The sequence below is a fragment of the Calypte anna genome, chromosome 1, assembly GCF_003957555.1.
Source record: "Calypte anna isolate BGI_N300 chromosome 1, bCalAnn1_v1.p, whole genome shotgun sequence".
Classification (NCBI taxonomy): domain Eukaryota; kingdom Metazoa; phylum Chordata; class Aves; order Apodiformes; family Trochilidae; genus Calypte; species Calypte anna.
In genome coordinates this window covers 170,415,319-170,431,343 of record NC_044244.1, presented here as the reverse complement: position 1 = coordinate 170,431,343, position 16,025 = coordinate 170,415,319, and the positions used below count along the sequence as shown (strand labels likewise).

Here is a 16,025-nt window from a genome sequence, read left to right as displayed (position 1 = left end):
CTTGTGGAAGAAACAGCAGGCTGTCAAGTAGCTGTGTACAGCATACCTGTAGGTAGTATCTGGCTGTAAACCATCTATAATATAGCTCAGAACCTTCCCCACAGTTACTGGCTGCTTATCTCCAAAGTCTATGCTGTAGCCAAGGATTTCAGATCCATGGTCACAAGGTTTTTCCCAGCTTATAGCAAGGCATGTGGAAGGAGAATAATGTGGACTTTCAACTTCATCTTCACTTAGTCCCCGAAGAGAAGTCACAACTGCAGGTACAGAGGCTGGAGTCATACATGCCACTACTTCACTGAAAGGGCCTGCACCTGCAACATTCACTGCCTGCAAATGCAAAGTACACCATGTTTTAATGGCAGGAGCAAATTTCCTTTCCAGATTTCACTAACAATAGTTTTAAGTCTTTACCTGAACCCTGCAATAATATATAGTGGCAGGCAAAAGCCCTTTCATTTCACAGTTGAGCCCAGGCCCACAGTAGGAGATCTGCATGCAGCCCTCCACACCGCCCCACTCCAGTCGGTACTCCGTGACATCAGCTCCGTTACTCACTGGAACCTTTAAAATGGATATAAATAATTAGAAGTTAAATTCACTGAAAAAAACAAAACAAAAAGCCCACTCCAAATTAATCATATCTATGTTGTTTGTTTGTTTTTCACCAATGTTACCCTTCCACTCCTTAGCTAAATTTTAGTTTAGTGCAATACAAATAAACCAGAATACTGATTTACTGGCCTTATTTAAAAATACTATTTACTGTTGCAGAGACTACTCCATAAAAAGTAAGTGTGATTTCAGTTGCTTTAAACAGAGTTCATTTAGCAGATGGCATTTGGCTTAGGAGCCCATATGGTCAAGAAACTCTTCTTGAGAGGGTGATTTAGGTTTTTCATTGATTCGGTCTACACTGCAGGGATGTCAATATTCAGCAGCTCACTGGTGCTACTGTCTTAATCTTACAGACTAAAGGACTCCTCTTTTGGAGTACATGATGGCTGCAGTGCATGGAAACTATGCTGATCATAATGGGATGCAGAAAATTGTGCACTGTCTTTTCCCTAGATAAAGAGTTGTGAATCACCTGGGAGAGGTAACTATGCAACAGTGCAGACCTGGACTGAAAATGCCTCCTCAAGAAGCCTGTTTTTCCTCACCACCTGCTTTAGAAAGCCAAACTTAGCCTCACAGTGTTGGGAGCTGAATGCTTTTAATACTCTTTAGAAATAATAATTTGAAGTACTGAAAAAAATCACATGTACCAGTACTAAACTAAGACATGAGACTACAGAAAGATATCAGCAGTCAATGAAGTAATAAGAAAAAGCCAACCAAACAGCCAGAAAAACACCTGTCCAGCCTGGCCTTAAAAACTTCCAGGGATGGGGCTTCCACCACCTCTCTGGGCAACCTGTGCCAGTATTTCACCGCCCTCACGGTGAAGTACTTGTTCCTCATATCTACTCTAAATCTATCCTCTAGTTTGAAACCATCCCCCCTAGTCCTATCACTACCTAACAACCTTCCAGGCTAAACAGTTTAATTTATTTATTTATTTTTTGTACAGTTCATATAATCACAAAACCATAAAGAATTTGGGTTGGAAGGGACTTCTAAAAGTCATCTAGTCCAATCCCCCTGCAATAAGCAGGGACACCCTCAACTAGATCAGGTTGCTCAGAGCCTTGTCAAGCTTCACCTTGAATGTCTCCAGGGATGAGGTCTCAACTACCTCCCTGGGCAACCTGTGCCATTTTTCCACTACCCTCATGGTAAATAATTTTTTCCTAACATCCACCATAATCTACTCTTCTCTAATTTAAAATCATTGCCCCTCGTCCTATCACTACAAGCCCTTGCAAACAGTCCATTTTCAGTCTTCCTGTAGGTTCCCTTCAGATAGTGGAAGGTCACTGAGTTCTTTAACTCAAATAAACTACTTCATGTCAAGTCAATGAAAAGCTGTGTTTAAATATTATTCCCAGATAGAATCTTCCTTTTTACAAGTTTAATTTTTATCAAATGCATATAGGAAGTCTATAGTGAGGCTTTTGCTACATTATTATTGGTGTAATTATATCAAATTAAATCAGCTTACAAAACCAGCAAAGGCACAACAATGTAATGTATTATGTGGGTGTATTAGCTCTGAGAAAAGACAACCACATTAAAGAAAATTTTTAAGAAGAAATGCAGTGCAGCAGTTGTGGCAAAACTCCCCAAAGAACCAAATAAGATCTCAAGGACCTGCAGGCTAACAAATTACAACAATCATATAGTCGTATGATGAATGGCTTTAAGGTTTTACACACCAAATACTTAAAAAAATTTGATTAAAATACAGTTTTAAGCTTCAAAGGTGAACTCAGAGAAGTAAAAGACAGTCATGCTAAGAAAGGCATAACATGGCATTCTTACCTCCCACGACACCTGAGCACAAGCAGCAGACCTGCATGCCACTTGAGGGGGCCTGCACTGATCTGGTGGTCCAGGTGCTGTAGTTATTTCACATTTTTCTGAATAAGGTCCAAACTATTAAAAAGGGAGTTGATACAATTATTTTCTAATAATAAAGTTACTACTTTTAAATTTTACTTTTTAAAATTTACTTTTAAGTCTATCATCATAGCAACATGTAATAGCAGCCTGAAACTTTGTGTTAGTTGATTATAAAATCAGTCTTCTTGGACTGTGGATTTAGGATTTATTTCATTATATGACAATAGCTGCAAGACTCTTCTCTACAGCAAAACCAATCAGAATAAACTTGATACTCCAAACTTTCAGGCAAAACATGAATGTGCTATCCAAGTCTTTCTTTACAAGTCACATGATGGCTGTATACCCTGTAACAGAACACAATTTGTAACTATTTGTAACTATTTATAATTAACTACAATAAATAAATGAAACACTCTCTGTGGGAGGGATAAAAGATCAGTGCTTTAAAGCCTTAAGCTGCAGACTTCTCCATGAGTAGTGCCAACTGGTAATGACAGTTTTTATGAAGATAATGTTATGGAACAAATGCAAGCAGTCCTGCCTTTCTGTCTTTCTATCAGGACTTTGAATACATAATTAAAGCAAGCTGGTTCTACAGCAGCCATTATTTAAACACATTTAATACGCCAAATAGAAAAAATATTCTTGCATCTGACAAAATGAGTACTCAAAAGTTCAACTAAATATAAAAAAGAGAGCCAGGAAATGCTAATTATTATGTTCTAGAACAGTGACTGCTGTAAAAATAAGGGACAAACAACTTACAAAGGTGTGTACAGAAAATAATTCACTAGCTTACTTCACATGAAAACAGTTGCAACAGTGTTTTGATAAACGTCCTTGGCATTTCCAAACCATTTCCCAATGCTATTATTCAGATATAAGACTGATTAGCTATTTTCTCTTCCCTTCATCTAAAATCCCTTTGACTATAAACTGATGTTCAGCTATCTCTTCTCACACAGCAATAAGCTACGTAAATCAAATGACTCTATATTAGGAAATCATAATTTTAATATGACAGCTAAGAGCTCCTTTTAAAGAGAAGATCCTTCATAGTATCTGCAGTCTCTGGAGACAGTTTCATTTCAGGTTGTCTCCTTACCCCAGCCTTGTTAGCTGCTCGCAGCCTGAAGTTGTACATCCTCCCTGGAAGAAGGCTGCCTACTGTGCATTCAACATCAGAGCCTTGGTAAACCTCTCTGTGTTCATCAGTTTCTGTCTGAAACATTTCCAGCCCGTAACACGTAATGGGTGAACCACCGTCTACCTGAGGTGGTCCTAAAAATAAGAAAGAAAGAAAAACTTATTTAATTTTAACACATAACACATTTGGGTCCCCTATGTTCACTGACAGTTGTAATAAAATTACCCCAGCGCAGCTGAATTTCTCTTGCTCTTGGTCTGCCCTGTAGTCTTGGAGGCTGGCATGGGCCAGGAACCACTGCTGGTGTCTGCACCAGTAAAGAATCAGATGCCTAAAAAGCAAAGAGAGATTAACGAAGCCATGTAAGCCAAAAAAAGTGCTATCAATTATGCTACAAGCAAAACACTTGAGTCAGAAACAGGATCTTCCAGTTTTTGAACCACATCCTCAAACACATGAAGATGCTTAAGTAATCTGGTTTGCATTTCTCAACATACCTATACAAAACATGCTAAATGATCACATAAGATGCAAGATTAACTTTCGCCTTTGTGTTTTGATATAAAAACAAGGGGTAAAACTTAAAACTGGTTATATCAGTACAAACATAGTATAGGTGCTTGAAATATGATTTGCTAAATGTAAAGTCATTCTCCTTTCCATTAAACTGCAGTTTAATGATTTCTAAAACCCTACTCTAAGGCTTGTATATTTTCTGTACAAGAACATTTCAGAAAGTAAAAGTAGCAAAAAAAAATTGCTATTTCAACTTTTTCATTGCTTAGTAATATTTAATGTACAACAAACTTTCACCTCTGATTTAAAATGCATGCAAAAATACATGGCATAAGAATATGCAGCAGATGGCCTTGACTATTCTGGATGCAGACAGAAATGAGCCAATGTGAGGTTATTAGCTTCAGTGTGATACAGAACAAACACTGGTTGCCTTGAGCTGGTAAGCCTTTCAGTTTACCAGAGATAGATCTTAAGAGTCTCATTTCACAACTGCTTTCTACATATATTCCAGAAAGAGCTGATTGGGAGCTCTGCTGCTTTTCAGTTCCTCTGACATGTACTGTAGCACAGAACAACAGATGCTACTTCAAAAGCAGCATGGTTCTCAGCAGGCATATGTCAATGACAAGCTACAGAAAAGTTTCATTACATCTTTCTGTACAGTTGTTCTGTTGATTTCTGATGCCTTCAGAAAGCATGTCAGGACTTTCTCACAGCTATCTTCTCTTTGGTACTCAAATAATGTTTATTTTAAACTAAAGGGGTTGGGCTGTGGAGAAGGATGTTGGCAGACCTAAAGCCTCCAAAGACATACATACACTTGTGGTTAGGTGACTGGGAGGCATTCTGTCTTCTCTTGCATGACAACAAGCTGAGCTATGGCAAGAGGGAAAGCACTGCAGCTGAGCCAGCACTGAAGGAATCCAGATTTACACTTCAGGTGGCTGAGGGCAAGGCTATGTTTGCAGGAGACTCCTATGTGGAGGAAGAACACACAAATTTTATATAGTAAGGGGGGGCTGGGGAAGAAATGGCACCAAAAATGCACAGTTTTAAAAATTTTCAGATTGGCATGACAGTGCAGAGAGCCAAGGCTGGTTTTGCTACACTTGCTGCTGGAAGAATGAAGAAGAATACAGTACGCTGTATTTTGGTGCTGGAGGATGAACTGCACCACAGAAATGCCAGTGCCAGTGTGTGTGTATATAATATGTATGTACAAGTAAGCATATCAGGGCATACAAAATGTACCTAGTGAAAATTAGGTCTATGTAAACATTTTCATTGTGGCTAAGACACTGTGGGAAGAGACTACAGAGCCCAATCCTGTTAAGCCTGAGGAAACACTTTGTCCTTCCCTTCCTGCTGGGCTGACTTGGCTGCTCATACAGGGTAGGTCCCTGACCACATGCAAAACATTAAATTTACACTATTGTCTTGTGTTAGGCCTTAAGAAATTACATTCTATCATTGTATCCCACAGAAAAGACACAGTATCTGTTTCTGTAAATAAGAAATATGACTTAAAATAGTATTTAGTGTCAAAAAATAATATTCACATTTATTTATTGAAGAAAAGAGTAGAAACTCGAAACACTGTGCATTGATAGTGGAACCTTTTTCAGGTACTAACGATGGCTATTCTGATAGGCACTTCTGTGCAATATTTGATTATTATCCACTGGGTCAATTTCTCCTAAAGAGACAGACATTTTATTTAATAAAAATTTAGCTCATTTTACCGTGCTCTGTCCTCCCTCTGCAAGGCAATAGACACGTAACCGATAGGAAGAGCCAGGATTCAGCCGATCACACACATGCTCCCGAGCAGCTCCACTGTATATTGTGTCCCATTTGTTTCCTGAAAGGTTAGGAATAGATGTGCAATGAACCAAATTGTCATTTGCTATACTTCAGCATCAGCTGCAGCAGGTATCCTCACTTCACTCAAAAAGCATGTGCCTGATGTTTAATAAAAGAATTTAAAACTTGCTTTGACTTTCAGATCATCTCATGGAGACAGTTACCTGGGTACATTTCTGTACCTCTGCGCAAGTGAAGTATTAGTTAGTATTTACATGAACTAGGAGAGAATTTATGTTCAGTGAAGCAGTTACTAATGGGCCAAGCAAGAACACTCAAACATCATAACCAAATACATCAGAAAGATAAAAAAGCAAAAATCTCCATGGAAAGAACTTTTAACTAGAGCATTCATTGTGCAGACTGTAACTAGAAGTTACACTGATAAAGTTTGTTCCTGTATATCTGAATGACACAGCACCACCTGAAATACTGATTTAATTCTTAGCTGTTCAGCCAAATACTTAAATCAGAAGCCCTTTACCATTCTTTCTCTCTTTAAGAGATTAAGCAGGGAAACTGGGGACTTGCAATTAAATCTCCAGTAACTCAATACATCATAGCATTTTGAGGACTGGATATGAAATGCAGTGCAAAGCTCACTACATCTGCATGAAAGGATTGGGTAAATAATTCAGAAAGTAAATTAATGTGGACATGTAAGGGAGTAAGGAAAGCAATACTAAGTATCAAAAGAATCATAGCTGAGACCCCTGCCATTACAATTTGGAGACAGTGCACTGCCTTCATCTGAGATGGCACTGGAGAAGTATAAACTTGCATTCTTAAAGTGACTGTCTTTCTGTATGGAATAAGATTACTTAAGAGGTCTTGCTTTTAAAATAATTTAGCTGAATAGCTATATGCCCAGTTTAGGAATACTGTTAATTTCCCTTCTGAATGAATAGACAGAAAAGCAAACAATATAAACAGTTAGACCAGCTGCACCTCTGTTCTAGTTTAATAGTGATAAATGGAGCACTAGTTTTTCTTTCAACTGTCACACAACCAAAAGCTCTGTGGCCCTGTCTCATTGCACAAAAATGTCTGAAACGTGTAATTTCATTTCCTAAACAGAATACAACTAATTAGTAAGTTAACCATGGAGCATCTTTTTCCAGACGGAGTTTTGTGGCATCTTCTTTCTAGGCTAGAGCAAAAGAACCTCTTTTATAAAAGCTCCAGTATCCCTATTTTTAAGTGGCAGCCCTTTGCAATAAGTTTCTGTATCATAGTACATATTTCACTCTTCCCACAAGACATACACACAAAAGAGAACACCTCTGAATGCCAACAGATGCACCTAGTACTTACCATTTAAGCCTTCAGACATTTCCACAACATATGTATTTATTGCTCCTCCTCCATTGTCTTTTGGTGGATCTATAAAAAACAGCAATATTCCATCTAAGTGAGGTAAATGGAAAGGCTACACAAAATAATGACTATTAGAGGTTTTATATATAAACCTTTAGATACTTTTTTATTTACAAAGTAGGCATGTCTAATAACTTCATATCTAATATGTTACCCATGAAAGATCAACTATCAGGCCCTGATGTAGCAAAATACTGGAAAAACGGAGGACTGCCAAGCACAACTTGTATTCTACAAGTAGTTTTCTTATAATTAATGGATAGTAAATACACTATTAAACAGAAATAGGTAAGAAGTTTAAATAGCTGTGAAAATAAAGAAAACCTATAACTGTTTTGCTTTCTACTGTTTCATCTTCTCCTATTTCACAACATATGGGAAAAAACCTGAGAGTAATGAAAAGTTTCATAAGATTCTTAGCAAATAAAAACATTTATCTATCAAAATCAAATACTTAAGGGAAATAGGTTGAACTTTGATCTTTTTGATAAAAAAATCCAGAATTTTGTGGCATCTACTTTTTGTGACAGAAAACCAGAACCTTTTAGTATACAAATTAACACTGCCATTAAGAAAAAAATTATTGTAGTCCTCTGCAAAACCACTCCCTATTACAATTTGTGTATTATTCTTCCCATTAAATTACACTATGATACTGCCACCTGAAGTATCAATATCTTTCTTAGTTCCATGAAAATTGATCATAATGCCTCAGTTAGCTCAAGTGTTACAAAAGTAAAATCTGACTTTTTATAGACAAATAGATACATAGAAAATACATTTATATAGACACAGATTACAAAGGACATACTCTAAACAGAGCTATACAACAATCTTACCCCAGGTTATTTTAAAACTCTGTGCATGAATCTTCCCTTTCACTGTGGGTTTTGAAGGGACTCCAGGCTTGTCTGGACAAGTGATGTATTCTACTGTCTCACTTGGACTGCTTTTCCCTTCTGAGTTATAGGCAATGACCTATAAATATATATATAAAATATTATAAACAGAACAAATGCCCTGGCTAGTGGTATGCTATTCACTGTTAATATGAACATCAAATTAATTTATATGTATGCTTACATAGATAGCTACATAATAAATTATCACAAGAACTAAAGCTACTATATACTTTCATTTTACATTACCATTAATCCCACAGTTAGGACAATCACTATACTGAAATTAAAAATTCCTGCAAATTACTAGGAAAAAAAATCCTTGAAAAAACTCCTAGTAACTCTGTGGATGAAAAACCCCCAGAAATCATCATAATAAAAACCCCACAAGACCCAGAAATCGCCAAAATAAAAAACCCCACAAATCACAAATCATATCCCCCAAATTTGCATTGTTGGTGGATTGAGTTAGGCTCCTTCTTGGGACATTTAAGAGTTGCCCAGCTGTAGAAAGTAACAGGATATGCAAATATTAGTGACACTAATGGGATCTCTGGGTGGTCAGTATAGCACAAACCACTTTATTTCAAGTCAAGGATCTGAAAACCTGTTTTTAAAATCATCTAAGGTGCTCATAAATTAGACAGGCCTAAGAGCTACTCTTTTTAAAATAGACATGAGAAAAAACCTTTATAAAAGCATGGAAATAAGACAAAGAAGACATAGGGCAAAAAGGCCATTTTTAAACTCAGTCTGAAGGAATGTGGAAGTATTAAAAATTTAACTGCAATTCCTTTCCAACTTAGAGCAAAATATTTTTGTGTAATTAAGTAAGCAGCAAAAAGTGATGCTTTAGTAACTACTAAAAAAGCCCTGAACAATGTGGATTAGTTACATAGCACTCTCATGTTACTACAATGCTGTCTTTTAGGGAAAGACATTCAGAGATAAAAAAGTGTTTATATGACTAAGTTTTATGAACAACAGCAAAGGTGATTGGAAGTCTTCAGTCCCAAGGGAAATTATGGCAGAGGTTGTCATTGAAGTTATTTACAGAAGGTGTTCAGATTCAATCATGTTTAACCAATCTGACATGACCTACCCTGATGTTTTATTTGACATGGTCTCTCACAACATCCATCTAGACAAGTTGGTAAAATACAGACAGGGCAGATGGACCACAAAATGGGTGTGGAAAACCTGGTAGAATGCCAGGCTCAAAGCATAGCAGTTAATGGTTGGGAGGCAAATTGGCAGCTGCTGCTGAGTGGGTTTCCTCAGCAATCAACACAGTGTCAGGTATTATTCAATACCTTTATAACTGACCTAGATGACAGGAGTGAATGCACTCTCCCTAGGTTTGGATGTGACACCAAACAAGGAGCAGAGAGAAATACGCTGGAAGTAACAGCCACCATAGGGATTTTGACAGGCTGGAGGATTTCATCAACAAGAGCCATGTGAGTTTTGATATGGGTAGGTATAAAGTGTTGCACTCAGGATGGAATAATCCCAGGAGCAGTACAGTCTGGTGTCTGAACAGCTTTTATTTTTTTCAGCTCTGCTGAGAAGGACCTTGGGATCCTGGTGGGGAGCAAGGCATATGAATCAGCAGAGAATCCTGGCAGTAACAAAAGCATGAGCTGCATCAGCAAGAATCTAGCCAGCAAAAAAAAAGGGATGTCATTACACCACTTTAGGCCATGCCTGGAGTACAGTATCTAGTTTTGGCCCTCCCAGTTCAAGAAAGACTGGCAAAAGGGAGAGAATATAGAAGAGGGTCAGCATGTAATCATCATGGGTTGGAGAACCTGACACAGAAAGAGAGGCTGAAGAAATAGGGTTTATTCTGCCTAAGAAAAAAGAAGTTTCACTGGGAGCAGGGGATCTAGTCACAGCCTACCTAAAAGTTAGTAGCAAAAGAGACGAAGATACTGTCTTCACAGGGATCTGTGATGACTGAACAACAGACATGAGGCACAAAGTCTATCAGGGAAAACACTAGCTGGATATAGGAAAATAAATTAATCACCATAAGAAAAGGCTGACCAAAGAAGTGGTCAAAATCTCTCTTACTGGAAACACTCAAGTCTACAGGATCAGGGCTAGAAGAGGGATGAACTACCTAACCTAATGCCCATGCTTACTATACAGGTTTGATTTAGATGATCTCCAAAAGCCCCTTACAACCTAGATTTTCAGTGATTCTAGGAAAACCAATTGCTGCTATTCTTCCCTTATTAGTTGTGGCTTCAGTTTACTATGTATTTCTGTTTGTACCATGCAAAAAAGCTGAACAATCTTGACAAGTTTTTTTGGCTTATTTGTTTTTAAAATGAGCAGAATTGAAATGACAGGAGTGATGTTAGTACAGATTAAGAAAAGGAAATGTGAGCTAACACGTGTCCCAGTCACTAAGTCTCCCAGTACTCTTTATAAGATTAAAAATTATCTGGTTGTCTTTAGGCCCTTAGTAATGAAGTTAAACAGGCACAGTATGTACATATTAGAATAATGTTTTCAGTGGTTATAAAGCTTCTTTCAAAAGCCTTAGGGAGTATTACTACTAATTAAGTCTTTCCCTTGTGTAATAAAAATTGAAGATCTGATTAACACAATGTTTGTTTTGCCTTTATGGCCCATGAATCATAAGTGATCAGAGACTTCTGTTTACTGTTCTGTTAAGAAAAATAGGGTATAAATGTTGATTTTTTTATTTAATGAGAAACTTAGGCTGTTTAAGTTAACTATGTATTGACTAGTAATATGTATAATTAACATGAAGGATTACTTTCAAATGAAGGTTATGATGAAATCCTGCAGAAGATACTGTCAAGGTAATCAGCTGTTCTTTAAGCACCTGTGTGGGCAACACAGTCCTAGCTTGGTACAGGTCCTTGGAATACACTGTATTTTTAACCTTATTTAGATATTAAATTGCATAAAACAAAATCCCACAAGTACTGTAAGATCAGTCCCCGTTATAATCTTTTCGTTTGAGAAATTAAGCATCTCCAGAAGTGCAAAAACAACTCTTAAACTGCTACCTTTCATATTGCAAAGTGATGCCATTCTTCAGTAGTTTCCTTAAAAACAGTACTTTAGGTGTATGCAAGACAACAGTTATCGATACTTTTTCCTTTGTAGGCAGAGCTGAGATTAATCTGACTCTGCTTTATACTGCAGGACATGCCTTTAGCTTTGCTCCAAAAACCAACCAGCCACTCAAGGGTGACTTAGAACACAAAACAGCCCAGGCTGGAAGGGACCTGCAAGATTATCTGGCTCAACCTTTCAGGGAAAAGGGAGCCTGGGTGAGATTACCTAGCACCATGCCCAATTCATGTCCTGAAAGTATCCAGTGATGGCATAAAATTTGGTTTTCCTTAAAAAAAGGCCCTCCCCACTCCTCAGCCACTCTCAAGCTACTCTAGTGCAAAAAATCCCACCCAAATATTTGAAAAATCTTACCCTAAATTTGTATTTTGTACTACGCCTCAAATTCTTCACGGTGTAGGTAAGATCATCACCATCATATTTTGGCTTGAAACCATATCCCTGCAGAATTAAACAGGATTACTTGAAACATATTTGCAGACCAGAGCATGAAACATACTTCATACAGATAAATTCTTTCTGACCATAATTGTTATGATCCTCTGGCAAAGTAATAAGGGCATTTTCGTTGTGTAAATACATGATACTTTTTTTTGAAGAAGGGGAAATTAATTAACTATTCTCCAATCAGAAGAGGAGAAAAGAACAGCAAAGCAAAAACATACACAGTGTCAACAGAAATTATTCCTATCCCTGTCAAAAGGTAGAACAGGAATTTTAAACCAAATGACATCTAAGGAGGCCACACTTCATGATGCAATTACTTCTATCCAGCTCTTAGAAGGTTTAACAACACTAATAACAATTAATGTCACAATAAAAAGCAGGAAGCAATGACAAGTCATTAGCTTAATTTCAGAAACTACAGTTCTTTGTAGAATATTCTAGCAAAAGTAATCATTGTTACACTTCATACAATCATGTATCAAACATACACATTATATTCTCTTTTCATATTGAGAATAAGTATTCTAAACTTACTGAGTTCTCATCCTCCATCTCTAATATATACGAGATTCCTTCATCTGATGGTGTTCCTGAGGGTTTTTTCCACTGTAGGGATAACCAAGTAACTCCAGCATTAATCAGCAAAGGACTTGCTGGTGTGGTTGGGGCAGTGCCTGAGGTATGATACAGGACTTCTTCACTAAAATCACTGTTTAAAACAGACAGTATGTAAACTAACTAAACGTAATATCTAGAAAAAACATAATTCTTACTAAACACAGCTATGACAATTTCTTGGACATGTACATAACTGAAACTTGCAAGCTGATACATGCAGTCAACTTTACTTGCCCATGAGTCTGTCAGTAGCAAGATTAACATGTTCATAATTGAAAGATTCTTTGTATGATATAATTACAATGTTTTTCTAACCAAAATGTTTTGCTTTTTCATGTTATTATTCTAAAACAACAAAGCTCTATATGCAGTAATGTACTAATACCACAGAGTAAGTCCTATTAAAAGTGAAAACATGAAGACATAAGAACATACATGGGAAGATCTCAAAAAAAAAATCTGGCTTCCTAAGCAGCAATTATGCTCTTCAAGTATACTGGGAAGTACTAATTTCCCTAGGGATTCAGAAGATAATAGAATGACAGCCTCAGACAATGTCAAGTTACCTGAGAGTTGCCAATATGAAAGTCTTATTGCAGAAGAAGCAGAAGACACACTAGTGAATCTCCTAACACAACTGTTAACCTTACCTGATGATGCTGACATATGGCTTGGAGTGAAAAGAAAAATAATTTACATAAAAAACCCTACTGTAGATCTCGGAAGGATGCAGAAATCAGTAAATGGACACTGTGCTTGCTCAGATGGTCTGATGTATCCAGGTAGAATCTACCAAACACCCACCTCTTCTCAGCTGGTGTGTATTTAGATTTGCTGCTTCTACAAGAAGCACTTGTAGGCTTAGGGCTAGTCTTGACTTCCTAACTGTATGAAGCTAATGTCACAGGTATAATTTTAATCTAAAAGCCACGTGTTAACCTAAGTGAGCAACAGGAAAACCCTGAAAACAAAATTCTCTGTATAGCTGAACAACACAACCAGTTAAATATCTTTTGTGTCAGAACCCAACTTTGCTAAAAAAATCTCAATATAATACCTCGACTTCACTTTCTGTCTTACCCAACCTGCATTACAAAAATTCACAAGTAAATTTTGGAATGCTCTAAAGTGGTTTTGATGTTAAAAAAAACCAAAAACCAAACAACTCAGAAAATCCTACAGACACCTTATTAAGAGTGTCAGTAGCACTGGAAGTAGCCATGCAGTCTGTGGACATACAAACTGTGAAATGGATTATCAAGCAAGAAGCAAAAAGGTACAAAATAAGAAAATTTCTTAAATTTGGAGGGAATAGTATTTTTTTCCCTATAAAAAGTATGAAGCAAGAAAATCTCTGAAATGTAGATGATGTGATATACGCAATATATCTATCAAAAAAATTCAGCTTTATGTAAGTAGGCTAGAGAAATCATGAAGAGAGGCTAGACAAACACTAAGCTTATCTCCATTCACAATGAACTAATGAAGGTGTCACCCTACAAGGAAATAATAAGGCAAAAATACCCCACACCTGAAAAGCATTTAATCTATTTACGTGATTGAAGCATTCCAAAATAAAGTGAAATCGGATAGAAGAGTTCCAGTGATACCTATATTTGAATGACTCTTAGACAATTCACTTAGGAGTACAATAATCCTATCTATCTTTCAAACAAATCTTATTTTTCCAGTTTTCTTTAGACACTGTTTCATGTGTTAGAATTAAACTTAAAAATATCTGTTCTTGTTGGTAGAATCATCTAGACGAAATTCTCTCTCCAGATGCCCAAGTTTCTCAACAGTCTTCATATGGAATAACCAGGCACTCTACCCTGACAAGTATTATTTCAAGAGACTTCTTAATTAAATAATACCATAAAGACAATAAAGTGCATCTTTACAAGGCTATGAAATATTGATTTAGAAATCTATTTGGCATGATTAGTTTAAGAAGAGTACTTAACTGATCAGTGTCTTCTACCAGCTCACATTGCAAGCACCAGTAATACCTGCAGGTATTCCCAGGGGGTACATTTACATGCAGATGTAACAGGGGAACAGGAGGAGAGCTCAAGTACAGGACCCTCCTTAACTGCCAGCTAACTCCCTGTCTTTAGTATTTTGAACAGTTTGAACTGAACTTCATCAAGACAAAGTCCAGGAGTGACTCAGAGAATAATTCATTGCAGAAACAACATCCAGAAGGCAGTAACATAATAAAGACTGTGTTAGAGCAGGCCAAAAGTCCTTCTAGCCCACTATAGTGTTCTCTGACACTGGCCCAAAGCAGGTGCCTAAGGCAAGATGCTGGAACAGGAGCTTTCTGCAACACATTCCTTGAGTACTCTCCAAAGCCTCAGACCTCCTAGCCCAGCTGTAGCTTTCACATCCTTAATAGTCAGAAGACTTCTTCTGCCCAGCAGGAATTACAGCCCATCTTGCTCCCTATTCTTCATGCTGTTCTTTCTCCAACACTGTCCATTGCTCCCTCAAGCACCTCCTTGTACCAGCTACACATCCTCTATTTCATGCTATAAAAACACACTCTGGTGAGCTGCAGCACAATGCTCATAGTATTTAAAAAACTCGATTAAAAAAAAACAAATGCAAAATACCAATTTTAGTCTGACAGCTAGAGAAGCCCTGTTCTTATGCCACATAGGACCCCAAGGTCCAAGTGCTACCAGGTAGTGTGGACACTGGCAGTCAGCTCTGCAGATGCTGAGCCCTGGCAGTGTGACTATTAGCTGGGCTTATTCACTTTGCCTGAAGACCAGGAAGCATCACCATGAACTAATTCACCCAGTAGTGCAAGCAGCATAATTTGAGAAACCAATAATTAATTTTTTAAACAAATTTTTTATATTCTTTACTGAAGTCAGATGTCATTCCTTCAAAAATTCAAAACAAATTTTGGTGCTCTGTAGCTTCTGAAAAATAGCAATTGAAAGGAAACCTGACATATTTTAAACATCCCTAATAAGCTCTAAAATTTTGAAAGAATTCATTGAGATGGTAGTGTCCTATCCTGTTCATTTTCTAGAGTAACAGGAGACTGACTCACAGACACTTTGGATAATAGGACAAATCTGAGTAACGGGCTGTGGCAAACAGCACAATATGGGTTCTGACAGACTTATTTCCTGCTTGAGCAGAGTTACTGACAATGTCTTTATACTGTCAGCTCTGAGCTGCTTATCTTTCAGCATGATCCCCAGAATTTTAGAAGTGCTTATTACATCAGCCACAAAAGCCACAATTATACTGCATGTATGTCTCTACAAGGTACTGCTTAGCCAAAAATTCTACTGCAAGTATGAGAAGTGTCCAAGGCTGCAACTTCAGTGGCCTGAGAAGGTCTGCAGAGACTGAAGTGAAAAAACAGCACAGACCAACCTGATTTCACATGAGAGCAGTCAGGTTGTCTGTGTTCCCCATTCTAGGGACACCATGTACCAATGTCTTAGCAGGCTGTGCAGGAAATAAGGCTTCAGTCTAGCAGAAGTAGCTGGAATAGCTGCTGCTAAGAG

At 37.5% G+C, this 16,025-nt stretch overlaps 1 protein-coding gene across 10 annotated transcripts in view; it reads right to left on the bottom strand.

Moving 5' to 3' along the window:
- The window catches only part of FNDC3A (fibronectin type III domain containing 3A), a 122,670-nt gene that overhangs the window by 9,415 nt on the left and 97,230 nt on the right, over positions 1–16,025 (bottom strand). For 7 of the 10 annotated variants that reach the window (XM_030468993.1, XM_030469003.1, XM_030468984.1 and 4 more), the window contains 11 exons: positions 12,412–12,586; positions 11,785–11,871; positions 11,105–11,173; positions 8,254–8,392; positions 7,352–7,420; positions 5,917–6,035; positions 3,881–3,986; positions 3,614–3,789; positions 2,425–2,538; positions 415–564; positions 47–330 (listed from right to left, as the gene is read on the bottom strand). In XM_030468993.1, the coding sequence (XP_030324853.1) occupies positions 47–330; positions 415–564; positions 2,425–2,538; positions 3,614–3,789; positions 3,881–3,986; positions 5,917–6,035; positions 7,352–7,420; positions 8,254–8,392; positions 11,105–11,173; positions 11,785–11,871; positions 12,412–12,586 (1,488 nt within the window). The remainder of the gene's footprint in view (positions 1–46; positions 331–414; positions 565–2,424; positions 2,539–3,613; positions 3,790–3,880; positions 3,987–5,916; positions 6,036–7,351; positions 7,421–8,253; positions 8,393–11,104; positions 11,174–11,784; positions 11,872–12,411; positions 12,587–16,025) is intronic. The other 3 variants (XM_030469016.1, XM_030469023.1, XM_030469050.1) reach the window with 1 other exon arrangement.